At 45.1% G+C, this 14,922-nt stretch overlaps 1 protein-coding gene and 1 long non-coding RNA gene across 5 annotated transcripts in view; one reads left to right on the top strand and one right to left on the bottom strand.

Moving 5' to 3' along the window:
- KIAA1549L (KIAA1549 like) overlaps nt 1-14,922 on the bottom strand; it is a 316,445-nt gene that overhangs the window by 70,816 nt on the left and 230,707 nt on the right. For 2 of the 3 annotated variants that reach the window (XM_086341099.1, XM_086341096.1), the window contains exons 12-13: nt 8,701-8,891; nt 1,730-1,857 (exon numbers count right to left, since the gene is read on the bottom strand). In XM_086341099.1, coding sequence (XP_086197225.1) covers nt 1,730-1,857; nt 8,701-8,891 — 319 coding nt within the window. The remainder of the gene's footprint in view (nt 1-1,729; nt 1,858-8,700; nt 8,892-14,922) is intronic. The other variant, XM_086341097.1, reaches the window with a different exon arrangement.
- Nucleotides 1,748-13,368, top strand: LOC147358396 (uncharacterized). 2 transcript variants are annotated; one of them, XR_015142245.1, is made up of 3 exons: nt 1,748-1,886; nt 3,228-3,296; nt 12,624-13,368. It is a non-coding gene; the product is annotated as an uncharacterized LOC147358396 (long non-coding RNA). The 2 variants fall into 2 exon arrangements; XR_015142244.1 differs by having other exon boundaries at nt 11,175-13,368.

Raw genomic sequence — 14,922 nt, 5'->3', positions numbered from 1 at the left:
AAAATAAAACAAAGCAATACAACAAAAAAGCAAATATACGTGTGTGTTGTCATATGCATAGTCAATAGGTCTGAGAGAGACACTCTGAGTTATTTAAGACCCTTTGAAGACTGGGGTGGGTGATGGGGCAGCTGGGGGAGGATGGACTCTGATTTCAGTTCAGTTCAGTTCAGTCGCTCAGTCATGTGCAACTCTGTGACCCCATGGACCGCAGCATGCCAGGCCTCCCTGTCCATTACCAACTCCCGGAGCCCACCCAGACTTTACACATTTCCAGGAAGAATATAAAGGAAGGTGGGGGAGGAGTGTGCCAGGAGTAGGAGGAGCAGGAGGGCCTCTTGATTAGAGGTCATGGTGGTCACCACATTTGGTTAAAACAGCCTGCCCCTATGGCTTCATGGCTCACTGTCTCTGGGTTGCTGCACTCCCTCTGCCCACCTCTCTGATGATTTCACTCAGGAGGAAAGAGGAAAAAGTTGCGAAGTTCACATCTCCCTTTACAAGCCGGAGCTCCTGCGGTCCCCTGTGTGTTGGCTTGGCAGAACACCAAGTGGTCCCAGGTGGGGTGGTTATTCCAGGAAAACCCCATACGTCATACCCTGATTCTGGCATGGAATGTATGATCTCTATGTTACAGAGCATAGAGTGGTTTAGGAAAAGAAAAAAATTTAAGAATCAAATCGGTATGCCAATTTAAACAAATGCTTTACATAATGGCCAGAAATAGGGACCACGTTTTCCCTACAGAAGACAAATCCATTGTGTCACTCTTTTTTGGTCAAAAAAAGAAATAAGTGATATTTGGAAACAAAAGAACATTCTGGTGCTCTCTTCAAGACAGAGTCCTTGAACCACACTTCATCAAATTCCTTTTTTAAAAAAAGCACAGCCAACCAGAGTGCCAGACTGTTTGCCTTTTCACCTGGCATTGTTATAGGACTCCATCTATAACCCTTGGAGATCCAAAAGGAATTTTCCCTGATCTGAGTGGCAGAGACATCATACACGGAAGGATCGAGCAAAAATGAGGCTCAGGTCAAAAGTAAGATGAGGAGGAGGGCGGGAGGCTGCACAGTGATGCCTGACAGAGGCCATCTATAGACGGTGCGACAGCACAGCAAGGCGGCTGTGACCACTTGTAAACAACCCCCAGGACCAGTCCTTACGGGGAGGGAAAAGACGTGCCCTAGAGAGAAACTAAATAGTTAAGCTGCCCTGGAGAATAAAGACAGGAGCACGGGCTGATTTTTATAGCGACAGATTTATTACTGTCTTATTTTTCCTGGGGGAGCTAGACTTGTACTATCTGGATTCAGAGGCACAGACTGAACCCCTGAAATTTATCAAGGGACTCAGGGCATGAAAATGAAGGGCAACCTCCAAGACAAGCATCGGTTCGGAAACCTGCCACCCTAGTGGACCTGGTGCTAGAAATCAAGGCAATTCACCCCAAATAAGAAAAATCTCTAAGCAAACCTCAGTTCAACCTGTAAATGAGGTTTTTCTGCACAGTCCCATAAGAACAGAGGGCAGAGGTAGTGAAACAGTATAATTCAGGGAAGGGTATAGTGTGATACCTCAGGAAGGTAGGTAGGACCTTTGTAGGACACAGGAAGGAGGAGCGTGGGGGCTGATTTAAAGCACACTGGTGTGCAAGTGTGAGCACGCGCTTGCGCGAGTGTGTGTGGGCTGGGCTCGGGGGTGGTGCTTGGCAGGGAAGGCTTCTCACCATTTCTCTTCCGAGCCTCCTCCTTTGTCACTTTCTGCTGTGCCATTACATTCTGGGGTGAGCGCCTCCCCGAGCTGGGCTTCCCTGATTCGTTGCTGATGACAGAGCCATTCTCACTGGGCGACCTGCTGGAGGTAACCATAGCAACAGGGAGATGGTAAGTTTCAACTGGAGCAGCCTCCTCTCAAGGTTATTTTATTTGCACAGTTTATGTCTGTAGCCTTTCTTTCCGGTTTTATCCACCAAGAAGACATAACACAGGAAAAGGGGAAAAAACTAACCCTGCAGGATATATAACCCTATAGCTTAACACTACAGGGTTAAGCAGCTGGCTGTTGTAAAGTGCGTTTACCAGTGCTTAGCTCTGCAGAGAAGTTCAACGAGTGCAGCCCTCCATTCCCGTCTCCTTTTCATTAACCCCCAGTGACTACGGACATGGCAGTGATGGCGTGTGCTCACTGTGCCCTCTTTAAAACACGGCAATTTGGAGAGTGTTGCAGAGTGCTTGATTCACATGGCATCTTGAGGGACATGCATAAAACACGGTTCTCTTTGGCTGGTTTCTTTACAGAATATACCTTGACTCCTAAAGATTAAGTCACTCCACCACTGAATTCTCTCTCTCTCTCACACACACGCACACACATTCTTTGTGCTAACTGGTAACCACTTACATTTAAATCTATCAATTTGAGCTATCCATTCATTCAGAAATCCCTGCTCTGTGCTGGGATCTGTGCCAGGTTTACAGGCATACAGAGATATGAGGATACCACCCACGTTCTCCAAAAACCCACCATGAGCACCTACTATGTGCCAAGGACTGTGCTGCATGCTTTCAAACTCTTGTGCTCGGTGCTAAGTCACTTCAGTCGTGTCCAACTCTACGACCCTATGGACTGTAGCCCTGCAGGCTCTTCTGTCCATGGGATTCTCCAGACAAGAACACTGGAGTGCGTTGCCCTTTCCTTTCTCCAGGGGATCTTCCTGACCCGGGGATCAAACCCCCGTCTCTTACGTCTCCTGCATTGGCAAGCAGGTTCTTTACCACTAGCGCCCACCGGGAAGCCCTTCAAACTGTTACTACATCCTTATTACAACCAACTGGCATGGTGACTGCCACTCTTGTTAGCAAGTGAGGAATGTGAATTTCAGGAGGCGAGGTGTTTTGTCCAGGGCAGAGTTGAGAAGTGGTGAGTCAGCCCTGGAAGCCAGAGCCCCTTCCCTTTCTGTCTTCTACAGTGTCCCAGAGGAGGCAGGCCTTACACAGGGCAAGCCACAGGACCTTCTTGCCTTCCCTTGGGGCCGTTCTCTGGTCCTCTGGAAGCTATGGCAAAATGGACTCCTGCCCCTGCTGAGGCTCACACACCCCAGATCACACCAGCCTGTGGGTGGGATGAGCTAAAGACCCACTTTCTTCCCCTCTGGGGGAGACAATCAGGGGGCAGCAATCCAGAGGCTCACCAAACCCCTTGTTCTTCTCTTGTCAATTGCACAGACTCAGAACCTACTGGCACGTGGCCCCTACAATGGAAAACTGACTGGAATAAAATGCAGCCCCTGACCCGTAAGTAAGCCTCCTCCTCCCATTTCCCTCTTTTCCTCTGAGAATTTGGGATTCTCAGTCATGCACATTTCCATGCACTTCAGCACCCTAAAAACCATGCACAATGAAAGTGCCCACTCACAACCATGGGAGGAGGCAGAGTCGGCAAGAGTGCACAGAGCACACCCAGGGCCACAGGAGATGCTCTCTGCCAAGGACATGCAGACAAGCATGAGTCTGGGAGGAACCGTTTACAATACTCCCTCTTTGGGCATTCCGACAGCATGTTAGCACTTCAAAGGGTCCCATCAGTCCTGTCAGAAAGAGATTCATCTTGTTTTGTTTAATTCAGCACTTCCCTGGATTTTTTTTTTTTACCACAACCTCTTTCACCATAAAAGTAATACAACAAATGTAGTTTGAGAAATATGAATGAGGCATTAACTATGTGATCACTGAGTGCCAGGTGTGCAAACACACACATGCTCTAGGATTGTTTTCAGAACTTCACAGTTAATGGCACCTACTCTCCCCAAGACTCTGATGCTGGGCAAAATTGAAGGCTGGAGGAGTAGGGGATGGCAGGATGAGATGGTTGGATGGCATCACTAACTCAATGGACATGAGTCTGAGTAAACTCCAGGAGTAGCTGATGGACAGGGAGGCCTGGTATGGTGCAGTTCATGGGGTCGCAAAGAGTCAGACACGACTGAGTGACTGAACTGAACTGAACTCTCCCCATTGGCTTTTTGGGACAAAGGGATTTTTCACTGAGGTCCAGAAAGAAAAGCTCCTGGCAACTTGTTTTACACGCACAAAACATTTAATGGTTTTTCTGAGGCATTTGCATGTCTCTTACCTCATTTGATCTTGAAACAATTTTCTGGCTATTCCTTTCCCTCTAAGGAAAGGTATGAATGAGCACATTTCCGGGGTGGAGGGGGGAGCCCAACTCTGCTTTATTCTTGCATCAACTTATAGACTTCTGTTTACATGAAACTGTCAACTCCATTCATAGGGCTAGGTGGCTTAGACAGTAAAGAGTCCGCCTGCAATGCAGGAGACCCGGGTTTGTCAATTCCATGAACTTCTGATCCAAAACAGAGGGTAAGATGTGTGCGTGTGTGTGTGTGTGTCCACTCAGGACAGGGACAAAAGTGTCTTTAAATGGGTCACCAGAGAGGCTGCAGTCTAAGGCTACTGAACTCAATAGTCCCCATTCTGAGTCTGGGTGGACACAGATCCTGAAGAACAATCATGGGGGTGGGGATTAAATCAACTGCTGAATAATCAGGACCAGTCCATGCATTGAAGTGCCCACTGCAAATGGCTGTCCCTATGAGGTCAATTCTCCATCCTTGCTCATAATTTCAGTCATGGACCAACAAGATGGCATTGCCAAAAGCCTACATAAGAACCTGAAACATCATCTGGTTGTTTGCACACAGCTAAATCTTCCATTTTCCTTCAGTTTTAAAAAATTTTTGAAGAATGGAGATATCTTAATGATTACCAAAATCATTGGTTTCCCCTATTCTTTTTTTTTTTGTTTTTAAAGATTTTTTTTGTGTGGATCATTTTTAAGTCTTCTATTGAAATTGTACAACACTGTTTCCATTTTCCATGTTTTGGCTTTTGGGGGGCCATGAGGCATGTGGGATCTCGGCTCCCGAACCAGGGGTCGAACCTGCATCCCTTGCACTGGAAGGCATAGTCTTTTAACCACTGGACCACCAGAGAAGTCACTCCCTTATTCTTCACTTGCAAAACTTTTTGGACCATCTAACAGCCCCATTCTGAGAGGCCACACAGTCCTGGTCTGGCAAGAATGAGGAGACTGATGTGGCAAGTTGGGGAAGACAGAAACATAGATGTATGATACGCTTGTTCTTGGATTTGGCATCTTAAAATCTTCCTAAATGATCAGAGACTCCTGTGATCAGTTGAACTTGAACAGAGATGAGGTTTGTCCCACAGTTTTGGCAATGATATAGCCAGCCCTTAGTAAAGTTATATTTGTAGACAAAATTATGAAGCAAATGGAGATATCATTTAACAGGGTCATTGTTTTCTTTATTTGTATTTGTTTCATAAGCTAGTATTTCTTAATAAAAATCTGAGGTTAAAGAATTTGAATCTGATTAGCAAGAGTAGACTCCTTGCAAATTCATGAAAAAAAGAACTTGTTCTAAAACCAGTTTTTAAAGAGAAAGCTTTGCATAATTTAAACCACTCAACTAGAATGTGTGGAAAAGTTTCTATTCCTCCTGGCAGTGCAGAGTTGTGTTAATATCCTAATTTTAGTAATTCTATTTATTTCTTTTAAGTGTCATCCTAATAGGTGATAAAAAATTATTAACGTGCCCTTATTGTACTTGGCAAAGATCATAAAGAGAGTAATTACTATAGATAACACTACTGGCCAGCCAACTCCGATACATCATCCATTGCTTCTCTGTGTGTTTCAACTCCAGGCGGGGGGTGGACCCTGGCATTCAAGGCCCCAATTTGTTCACACTTCCCTGTAACCAACTTAGGGTAGTCCCCTCCCACACTGACTCTTGTGTTTTGCTTTGGCCAATAGGACAGCAGTAAACATGATACAAGCAAAGACTTGAGGTTTGTTTGGGGCTTGTTTTCTTGCTTCCCTGGGAACTCTGTAACCATCCTGTCAAAAAGCTAGAGCTAACCTTCTAGAGGAGTCAGGACCACATACCAAGACACCCCAGTTACCTGGCCGCCCCAGACAAGGCTGTCAATCAACAAGCTAGCCCAGCAGACCTCCCCCCTGACCAAAGATGCATGAGACAGCCCAGCTGAGATCAGCCAAGCCAAGTTCAGACTAGAAGAACCACCCAGCTGAGCTCAGCCAAGACTGCTGATCCCCCCAAAATTACGAGCTAAATAAATGGTTGCTGTTTTAGGCTGCTAAACTTTAGAGTGGTTTGTTATGGGGCAACAGATAATTAATCAACATGCCCTCCGCATTCTTCCCCACACAAGATGAAATCCAACCCTCTGTTTCTCTGTAATTCCTTTTTAGGTACTAAGATCTCCTGGAGAAAAGCTTGGAGATTTGATGCTTGACTCCAATACAAAATTTGTAAATTTGATACAAACAATCCTTTCTTCCTCCTGAAATAACTTCATTCGCTTGGCTTCCTGGATTCCATTCTTGCTTCGTTCTTGTGCCTTTCTTATGGATGCTTTTCAGAATCTTTTGCCGATTCATCTTTATTATCTGGGTCTCTAATCACTGCCATGTCCCAGGCATCAGTTTTTAGATTTATTCTCCATCTGTACTCTCCAAGGTGCCCATCTAGTCTCAGAGATTTTTGTAACTAAACACTGATAGCTCCTACATTTATATTTCGACTCTCAACCTTTCCTCTGAACTCCAGACTCATATGGTTAACTGAGCTCTCAATGTCTCCACTTGCATGTCTCATGGGCATCTCACACTGAACATGTCCACACCCAAACTCTACAAACTTCTCCTCCAGTCTTTCCCAGCACAAAAATGGCAAATCATCCCTCTCTATTTCCATACTACACAACAATTTATCAGCACATCTTGTCAGCTCTTCCTTGTAAACACCTCTAGAGCCTAATCACTTCCCACATCTCCAAGCCCTGGTCCACACCACCATCTCTCACCCGGACTCCTACAAAAGCCTCCTAATGGGTCTCTCTGCTCCTCTACAGTCTATTTCCACACAGCAGCCAGAGAGAGCCTTTAAAATGCAAGTCACATCCTGTCATTATTCTCAAAACCCTCTTCTAAGGACTCCTAATCTTCATTCACAATAAAATCCCAAGTTCTGACTTTGATTTCTAAAGCCTGACAAGATCAACCTCAGTTAGTTTCTCTGACTCAGCTGCTACAAACTTCCTCCCTAGTTCACATCAGCCTCCTTGGCCTTCATGCTCTTCCTTAAGCAAGTCAAGACGTTTCCTCCTCTGGGCTTAGCACATACTGTTCCATCTGCTTGGGATGTTCTTCTACTAAATAACCTTACACATCATTTCAATAAAGTCTTCCTCACATGTCACTTTATCAGTGAGGCCTTCCCCAACTTCTTGCTAAAGTAGCATCATATTCCCCTTTCCACATCTCCAATCCCTGACCGTGCTTTGGTTTTCTTCTTTATACTCATCACCTCCCAACCTACTATATTTTTATCTCTCTGTTTATTGTCTATCTCTCCCCCATCAAACTGTAAGAACTGTAGGAGTATGAACTTTGTCTTGTTCGTTGCAGTATCCTTTGTGCCTGGTTAACAGCAAACAATTGATAAATATCTGTTACCTGAAAGGAGAGAAGGAGGCCAACAGGATGTAGTTTTTCAGCCGCCATTGTAGTCCCAGGCAAGAAAGAAAGAGGTTGGCAATGAGAGTTGGTTAGCCAGGCAACAGAGTTAGCCATAGAGTTCATTACCTCTTTGTGAGGCTATTGCAAAGTCCCAACAAGTGTCCTGGCCTCTAGCCTTAACCTCTCCCATCTATCATTCACAATGCACTGGAGTAGTCTTTCTAAGATACAGTTGGGCATCACTGTCTTCCTGAAGAACTCTCAGTGGCTTAATACTGCTTAGAGTATAAAGGTCAAACTCCTCAGTCTGGCAGTTAAGACTCTCCACAGTTTTCATCTATCTTCTGGTTTCATCTTTCACTGCATTTCAAGCACTGTGAACTCTAAACCCCAAGGATATTCATCATAAGTAATCATTGCTGTCTCCTGGCTCTTCCAGCCTGGATGCTTTTATCTCTTCCCCTCCATGGACATCCCACTTGTCCTTCAAGGCTTGGTTAAAACATAACCTCTTCCATGACACTTTCCCACATCAGAATTAAATTCTTCCTTCTCTCTTTTCCCCAGGACATGGTTTAGACTCCCCAGTAGGCACCTGCACATCAGGCTTGGTATTCCAACGATTTATCTCTTGTCTTTCCATCATGAGATGCTTGGGGTCAGGAATCAATCTTAAACCTTTCTGTAGTCATCCCAATGCCTGTCAAAGTGCCCTGCTCATAGTAAAAGCCCAATAACTGGTTTTTGAACTAAAACCATAAGCTCTATAGAGAAATTACCAGATAAAATACAACTATCCTGAACCAAAGGCACTGCTTTTAAGATAAATTTAAAAATATAAGTGTAACATCAGTGCCAAATTTGTTACAATAAATCTAAGAAGAAAACCTCAACCGTTGTGGTTGATTAGACATCTAAAACGTTACAATGGATGGCTCATGAGATGCAGGAATTATGATTCCTATCCTCTTCCTTAGTCTCCTTCTCAAATATTCACAGCAAGCATGAAGGGGAATTTTTAAAGAAAACAGAGGAATTGAGGGCTTCAGCTCTTCTCCCCATCAATTATTTCTCTCGCTGACACAGAGAGGCAGAATCTGGCCCCGTGCCTACCTCTTTCTGGTTTCAATGGATTTGGCTGTCTTGATGGTGCTTCCATCCTGAGGGGCATCCCTTTCCTGAGAGGCAGGAGCATCTCTAACGGGTAGTGGGAGGACCACCGTCTCCTGAGTCACCGGGATGACCTCCTCGTCCGCCCCTTGCTGGCCCAGGTGCTGCTTGGCATAATCAAAGCCCTGCACAGGCTGCAAAGAGGAAACAGATTTGCAGTCATGTTTCTGGCAAAGTGTGATGCTCACAGCAGCTTTAAGAGAAGACAGGCAGGAAAGTGCACATGATGGGACCATACTTAGCTTTCCGATGAATAAGAGTTAACTCAAATCTCCATCCTGATTTCTGTCTTTACGAAATCAAAGTCCACATTAATTCCACCTAGCTACAGAACTTCCATAGATAAGACTCAGAAAAATGAATAGTATAAAAAAGATGCAAATATGTTTACGAGAACAAGTTCTTTCAAGGATTTTAGACCACTTATTCTAAGTCACTAGATACTGCTAATTAGAAGCTCTTAAATGCTACATTAAACAGGTCCTGCCTCTTCTACATAAGAATAGTTCTGTCATCTCTTAAGTCCTGTGAAATAACAGGTTTTGTGACTTTGCCAAGTCATTGAAATCTGAACCTCAATGTTTTCATCTGAGAAATGAAGATTATCATATCTGTTCTACCTTCACCACCCTACAGTGTTACAGAGAATCACAGATCTGAAAACAAAAGAGGAGAAACATGCTACCACATGTGAGGCAGTATAATTATTAACAATAAAATGGAACTTATGGAATCACTCTAATCCAGACCGTTCCCTTTAGCAGGCTAGCTCACCTCTCATTTGTCATGACTGAGAAATTAGCAAGGTTTTTATTGCAGTGTCTGAAGTCCCAAGTGAAAAGGGCAGCTGTGAGCAAAACCCAACAGACATGTATTAGTGGGGTAATAAAAAACCAAGAAGCGTGTTTAAACAATTCCTGTGAGTGTCTCTATTCTGCTCTATGCCCCAAAGCAGCACAGTACGGATTTGAGGCAGGACGATGGGGTGGCTAGGAGCAGCCACTCTGAAAACAGATAGCCTGGGTTCAAATCCTGTCTCTGACACATATTAGCTGTGTGGCCTTGGGTAAGTGACTGAGATTCTCTGCGCATGTTTCCTCACCTGTAACATGGGGAGAATATAGTGTGAGCAGGATCAAATGTGTATGTCTGTGACAGTATTTAACCACCCTCAGAGGGACGCTGTGTAGATAAGTAAATTCAAGCCCAGCATTGAGCTAAGTACCTGACACATAGTAAGTACTCAATCAATATTTGTTCAAATTGTTTTCCTGCCTACTAAATCATTGGCCAGCTGAAATGGACAACAGCGATTCTCTTTCAGAAAATTTGGGGTGAAACTTAACCTCTATCGTTTGGGTTCTATCAGAACTTGACATGATCAGACATTCCTCTTTTAGCACCTTACTTAGTCAAGAACTGTAACGGGAAGGCCAGATTAAATGGTCTAAGACCGTGGCCCAACCCATCACACCGTGTCTCAGAATAGGAGGGAGTTTTATTGCTAAATCCAGAAAAGCTTCCTTTTTCAAGCTGTCTGTAGTATAGCCAAGGGCTTCTCCAGTGGCTTGGCAGTAAAGAATTTGCCTGCAATGCAGGAGACACAGGAGATGTGGGTTCAATCCCTGGATAGGGAAGATCCCTTGGAGGGAGACATGGCAACCCATGACTTGCTGATGTTCCTAGAATACTGAACCTGCTTCTCCTATAAACAATTAATCACCAGTTGAACCCAACTGAAATGTTTTTGGAAACTGACCTCTTCTCCCCAGGTCCAGTGCTGTACTGACTCTGCCATGGTCTTGTAATTTCGATTCTGCTCCTTTCTGAGCCCATCCTTGACAATCCTCCAAAGTTATCTCCCTTAGAAATTAATCAGGTCATCACTCTCTCATTAAAAACTCTCTGGCACCCAAACTTTCTGGCAAGGCATTCAAGGCCCTTGAATTCTATGTGAACCCATGTGTCCAGTCGCATCTCCTATTAGTCCCTTTTCTGTTCTACCCTTATCCTCCCATTATCCTGTTCAGTTTTGTTCCAACTCTAGTTATTGGGCATTGGCTTGTGTCAGGGACTGTGCTTGGTGCTGGAAATACAAAGGTGAATAATAACTGGCTCCTCTACCCTCAAGAAGCTCACAGTTTCAGTTTCACTTGACATCGTTGGTATAACACTGAATATATAACATGAGTTATGTCATTTCATCCTCACTGTAGCTCAAGGAGGTAGGTATTGTTATGGTTCTCCATATTAAAGATGAAGAAATTGAGGTTCAGAGAGGTTCATCAGTTTCCCCAGACTCACTCAGCTGGTCTATGGTGGAGTCAGGATATGAATCCAGGACCATAGGGGCCAGAGCCAGAACACCCAAACACTGCTTGATGATTCATCCCACCGCCTCTTCTCTCTTTCTGCAGCCTGCCACCTAGGTTGGGCATCTCCCACCACACTTCATCTGGCTCCTGTTTTGTCTCCTGGCCTGTGTGTGAGCCATCGGCAGTCTGCAGCAGCGGCTAAGAATTTAGTGAAAAGGACAAGCTGGTGCTGGCTTGTCCCCCTCATTTCCACCTTCTTTGGTTCCTTTACACTGCACTGGATACTTCAGGGGACTGAGCTGATGATGGGTGACCAGAAAGACATTAAGGAATGACAAGCTTAAGATGTGGCCTTTGTTATTAGGTTAACAAGAATCCCTGTACATGTTCAGTACGTACAGCCTGCAAGACACTGACACCTCATTTCATTCTCACAACAACCCTATGGGAAAATTGGGCAAACAGCACAGTCTTCACTTTATGGTAAGAAAACAAAAGCTCAGAGAGGGTCAGTGACTTGCCCAAGACCACACAGCTAAGTGGTGAAAGACTCAGGACTTGTACCCTGCTCTTTTGACTGACAGGATAGTGGGCTTTCAACCTCCAACTTGAGAATCACCTGAGATTAACTAACTGCCCACTGGACACACACTGGAAACCCCTAACACCGCTAATACAACATCATGAAACATTTATAGTTGCTTTAATGAGTTTTGTAAAATTATCAAATCAAAATAATCCCAAACAATTTCAAAGGTAGATATGTTACCTGGATATTTTTAAGAAACATGTGCAATAATAAAAATCAACTTACCTATAATGTTTATTCTATACAAGGCACATTCAAAGTAATTCACATAACTCAATCCTCACAACAAAGTGTAAGTGAACACTGTTATCACCCCCAATGCACAGATGGGGAAAACTGAGGCACATATAAATAGTATGTGAGAAAAGAACAGGGCATCTTTAGGGGGTGACTGAGCCATCCCGAGCAGGGCATGCCAACCCTCCAAGCTCCGTTTTGTGTCTCCATATGGCCTTAACAACTTTGTCTTCAGGTTGCCTGATCCAAGGGGCCATGTTCTCTTGTATGAAGGGACAGTCTGGGGAAAGTCTGTGAATCCAATGACAAAGAGGAAGCAAAAATGAAGTAGGAAGAAAGGAGATGACAAAGGCATGACACCCAGCTCTCGTCCTGTGTCGATCATTTTTTTAACCTTCTGCCTGCGTCTGGCTGACTGCGGTGGTAACAGGGTTACGTCTATGGTATTGATACCTTGTCTCTGAAGAAGGGAGCAGGTAGGTATGGCCTGATCTCGGCTCTGAGACAGCCACACTCACCTCCTCTGAGCCTGCTGGGTCTACTAGTGAGGCTCAGCAAAGGTCCCCAGCCGTGTCCTCTGGCTCCGCAGCCAACATTCTTACAGATGCAGCGGTGTCCCTGGAGACTAGGAGACCATCCTCCCCGTCTCTGGGTTGGTGGCAATAGCTAACTTTCTCTTCCCGCCTCGTCCCTTGGCACTAAATGAATTCTGCTCACACCCCCAGGCTGTGAGAAGTGACGCAGGCGGCTCGCTCCTCTGGCAAACGCCGCAGTGTCCCCGGGTTGCTCCAGCAGAAGGAGTGCAGTGGGAAGGAGGCCGTTCCACCCCACTGGTTTCCCGTGATAACAGGGCTTTGGAAATCAAAGTGCGTAGCCCAGCCTCACTGAGGAGAAAACAACCGCTGCCACCCCCACGAGTGAACTCAGTCATCTCATGCAACATAAATTTGCTTGATTTTCCACAGCAGCTGGGTATCTCTTGAAGCACAATGTGCTGGGCAAGGACATAAAAGGGGCTATGAAAACCCACAAACGTGAATCTGTTCCAGCCTCAGACAGCTTTCCAGCCAGGGGATATGCTGAAATCACGTGCTGCCCAGCTCATCTCAGCAAATTAATAAAATTCTGCCTTCATCAATCACATGAAGATGGCATTTACAACCTCGGTATGGCATGCTTTGCATTCCTGGACTTGGCTGCAATTAGATTCTGGTAATTACTGTTATGTCTGAAAGACTCAGATTGTAACTGAGCTAAGATGGAAATGAAATACCCCCTCTTGGAATAGCTTCATTTTTCACTGCTTGGGTAATTACCAACATCGTGCCGCGTCCTGGCAGCGGGTACCTTTGTGTCAACAGACATGGAATGACATTCTCTGGGGTTGGACCCTTCGCTAGACAGAGTGTCTCAGCAAGCTGCAGCTTCTCAACAGGTGACTTGGCTTAATAAACAACCAAATTCATTTGATTTCTTTTGTTGAAGCGAGGTATGGTCATCCAGGAAGAACTAGGCATGCGTGACTCCCAGCAAGGACAACCACCAAGTCGTGTGGCCCAGTGGATGTGAAATTCCATTCTCTCTTTCATTCTTGCCCAGAGAATTAGGCAGAACAAGTGCAGAGGTTAGGGGCTGGAGGAGGGTTCTACCCACCAAGTGTCAGGGTTCAGGATGGTGTATAATGTAGACAAAGCCCAAAGACTCAGGTATGGACCTGAGTGCCCCCCTCTGCTGTGGATAAGTCCCATTGTCTCTCATTCTTTTGAGTTTCTCCGCAGTAAAATGAAACTAATAAGAGCTGCCCTGACTATGACCTACCTCATAGGACTACTGTGATGAGCAAACAAGGTGACAGGCCTAGAAGAGCCCAGGATATTGTAAGACATTATTTAAACATGATATGATAATCTGGGTAGTAGAGGTTACTATATTCCTTTTGGGGACTATGGTGAAGGGAGCTACATGACCAGAAAACGTGTTATTGCTGAGTTGCTCAGTCGTGTCCGACTCTTTGTGACCCCATACTATATAGCCTGCTAGGCTCCTCTGTCCATAGGATTTCCTAAGCAAGAATACTAGAGTAGGTTGCCATTTCCTGACCCAGGGATCAAACCTGGGTCTCCTGAGCCGCCAGGGAAGTCCGACTGGAAAATTCGCCTTTGGAATTTCCCCAGCTTGCCCCTCTCCCAGTCACTGGAGGGGGATGGTGCAGCCCAGTGGAGGCTGTGGATGGTGGATGAAGCCCCCCGCTAGCCTTCAGTGGAGCCACTGAACTGGGGTTTGACAGCTGCCCTGCCAAGGCTCTGCAGCTTGGTCATCATGCAGCCTTTTTTTTTTTTTTTTTAAATTATTTATTTGACTGTCTTAGTTGCAGCCAAGTCTTAGTTGCAGCATGTGGGATCTAGTTACCTGACCAGGAATATAACCTGGAACCCCTGCATTGGGGGCGTGAACTCTTAGCCACTGGACAACCAGGGAAGTCTCCGTCATGTAGCCTTTGAAGATCAGCCACTCTGGCCAGTGGAAGAAGGAAGGTTTTGAGGGTCTGATGTGCCCCCAAAGAGCCTTGACACCTGGTTAACCTTGGCTCCTAACCTCAAAGAGTTAGGGGCCGAGACACCTGGTTCTACCATCAGTTCTGCTACTTACTCACTGTGCCATCACGAAAAAGTCACTTCTCTGTAAAAGGGAAGGTGTCAGATCAGATGAGCTCTGAGACCCCTTTCAAGTCTATCTGACTCCTCATTTTCTGTACCTCTGTTTCCTCCTCTGAAAAATAATGTTCTTCCTCAAAGGGCTGCTACGAAGAGTAAGTGAGCTGGTACCTGCAAAGCACTGAAAAGCACTTAGATCAAAGAGTTATTGTGTTCCAATTATAAAAATGAAGGTTTGCACAACAATGCAAATATCCTTAATAATACTGAGCTGAACACTTAAAAAGGGCTAAATGGCGCACTTTATGTTATGTATATTTTACAATTTTTTAAACATTCAAATAAGTAACAAAAGGGTCTCCTTCAACAT

The sequence above is a fragment of the Bos grunniens genome, chromosome 15 (genome assembly GCF_055505025.1).
Source record: "Bos grunniens cultivar Pamir isolate PY7600 chromosome 15, Bosgru_T2T1.0, whole genome shotgun sequence".
Lineage (NCBI taxonomy): Eukaryota > Metazoa > Chordata > Mammalia > Artiodactyla > Bovidae > Bos > Bos grunniens.
The sequence above is the reverse complement of the archived record's forward strand: the minus strand, read 5'-3'. Positions and strand labels throughout refer to the sequence as shown.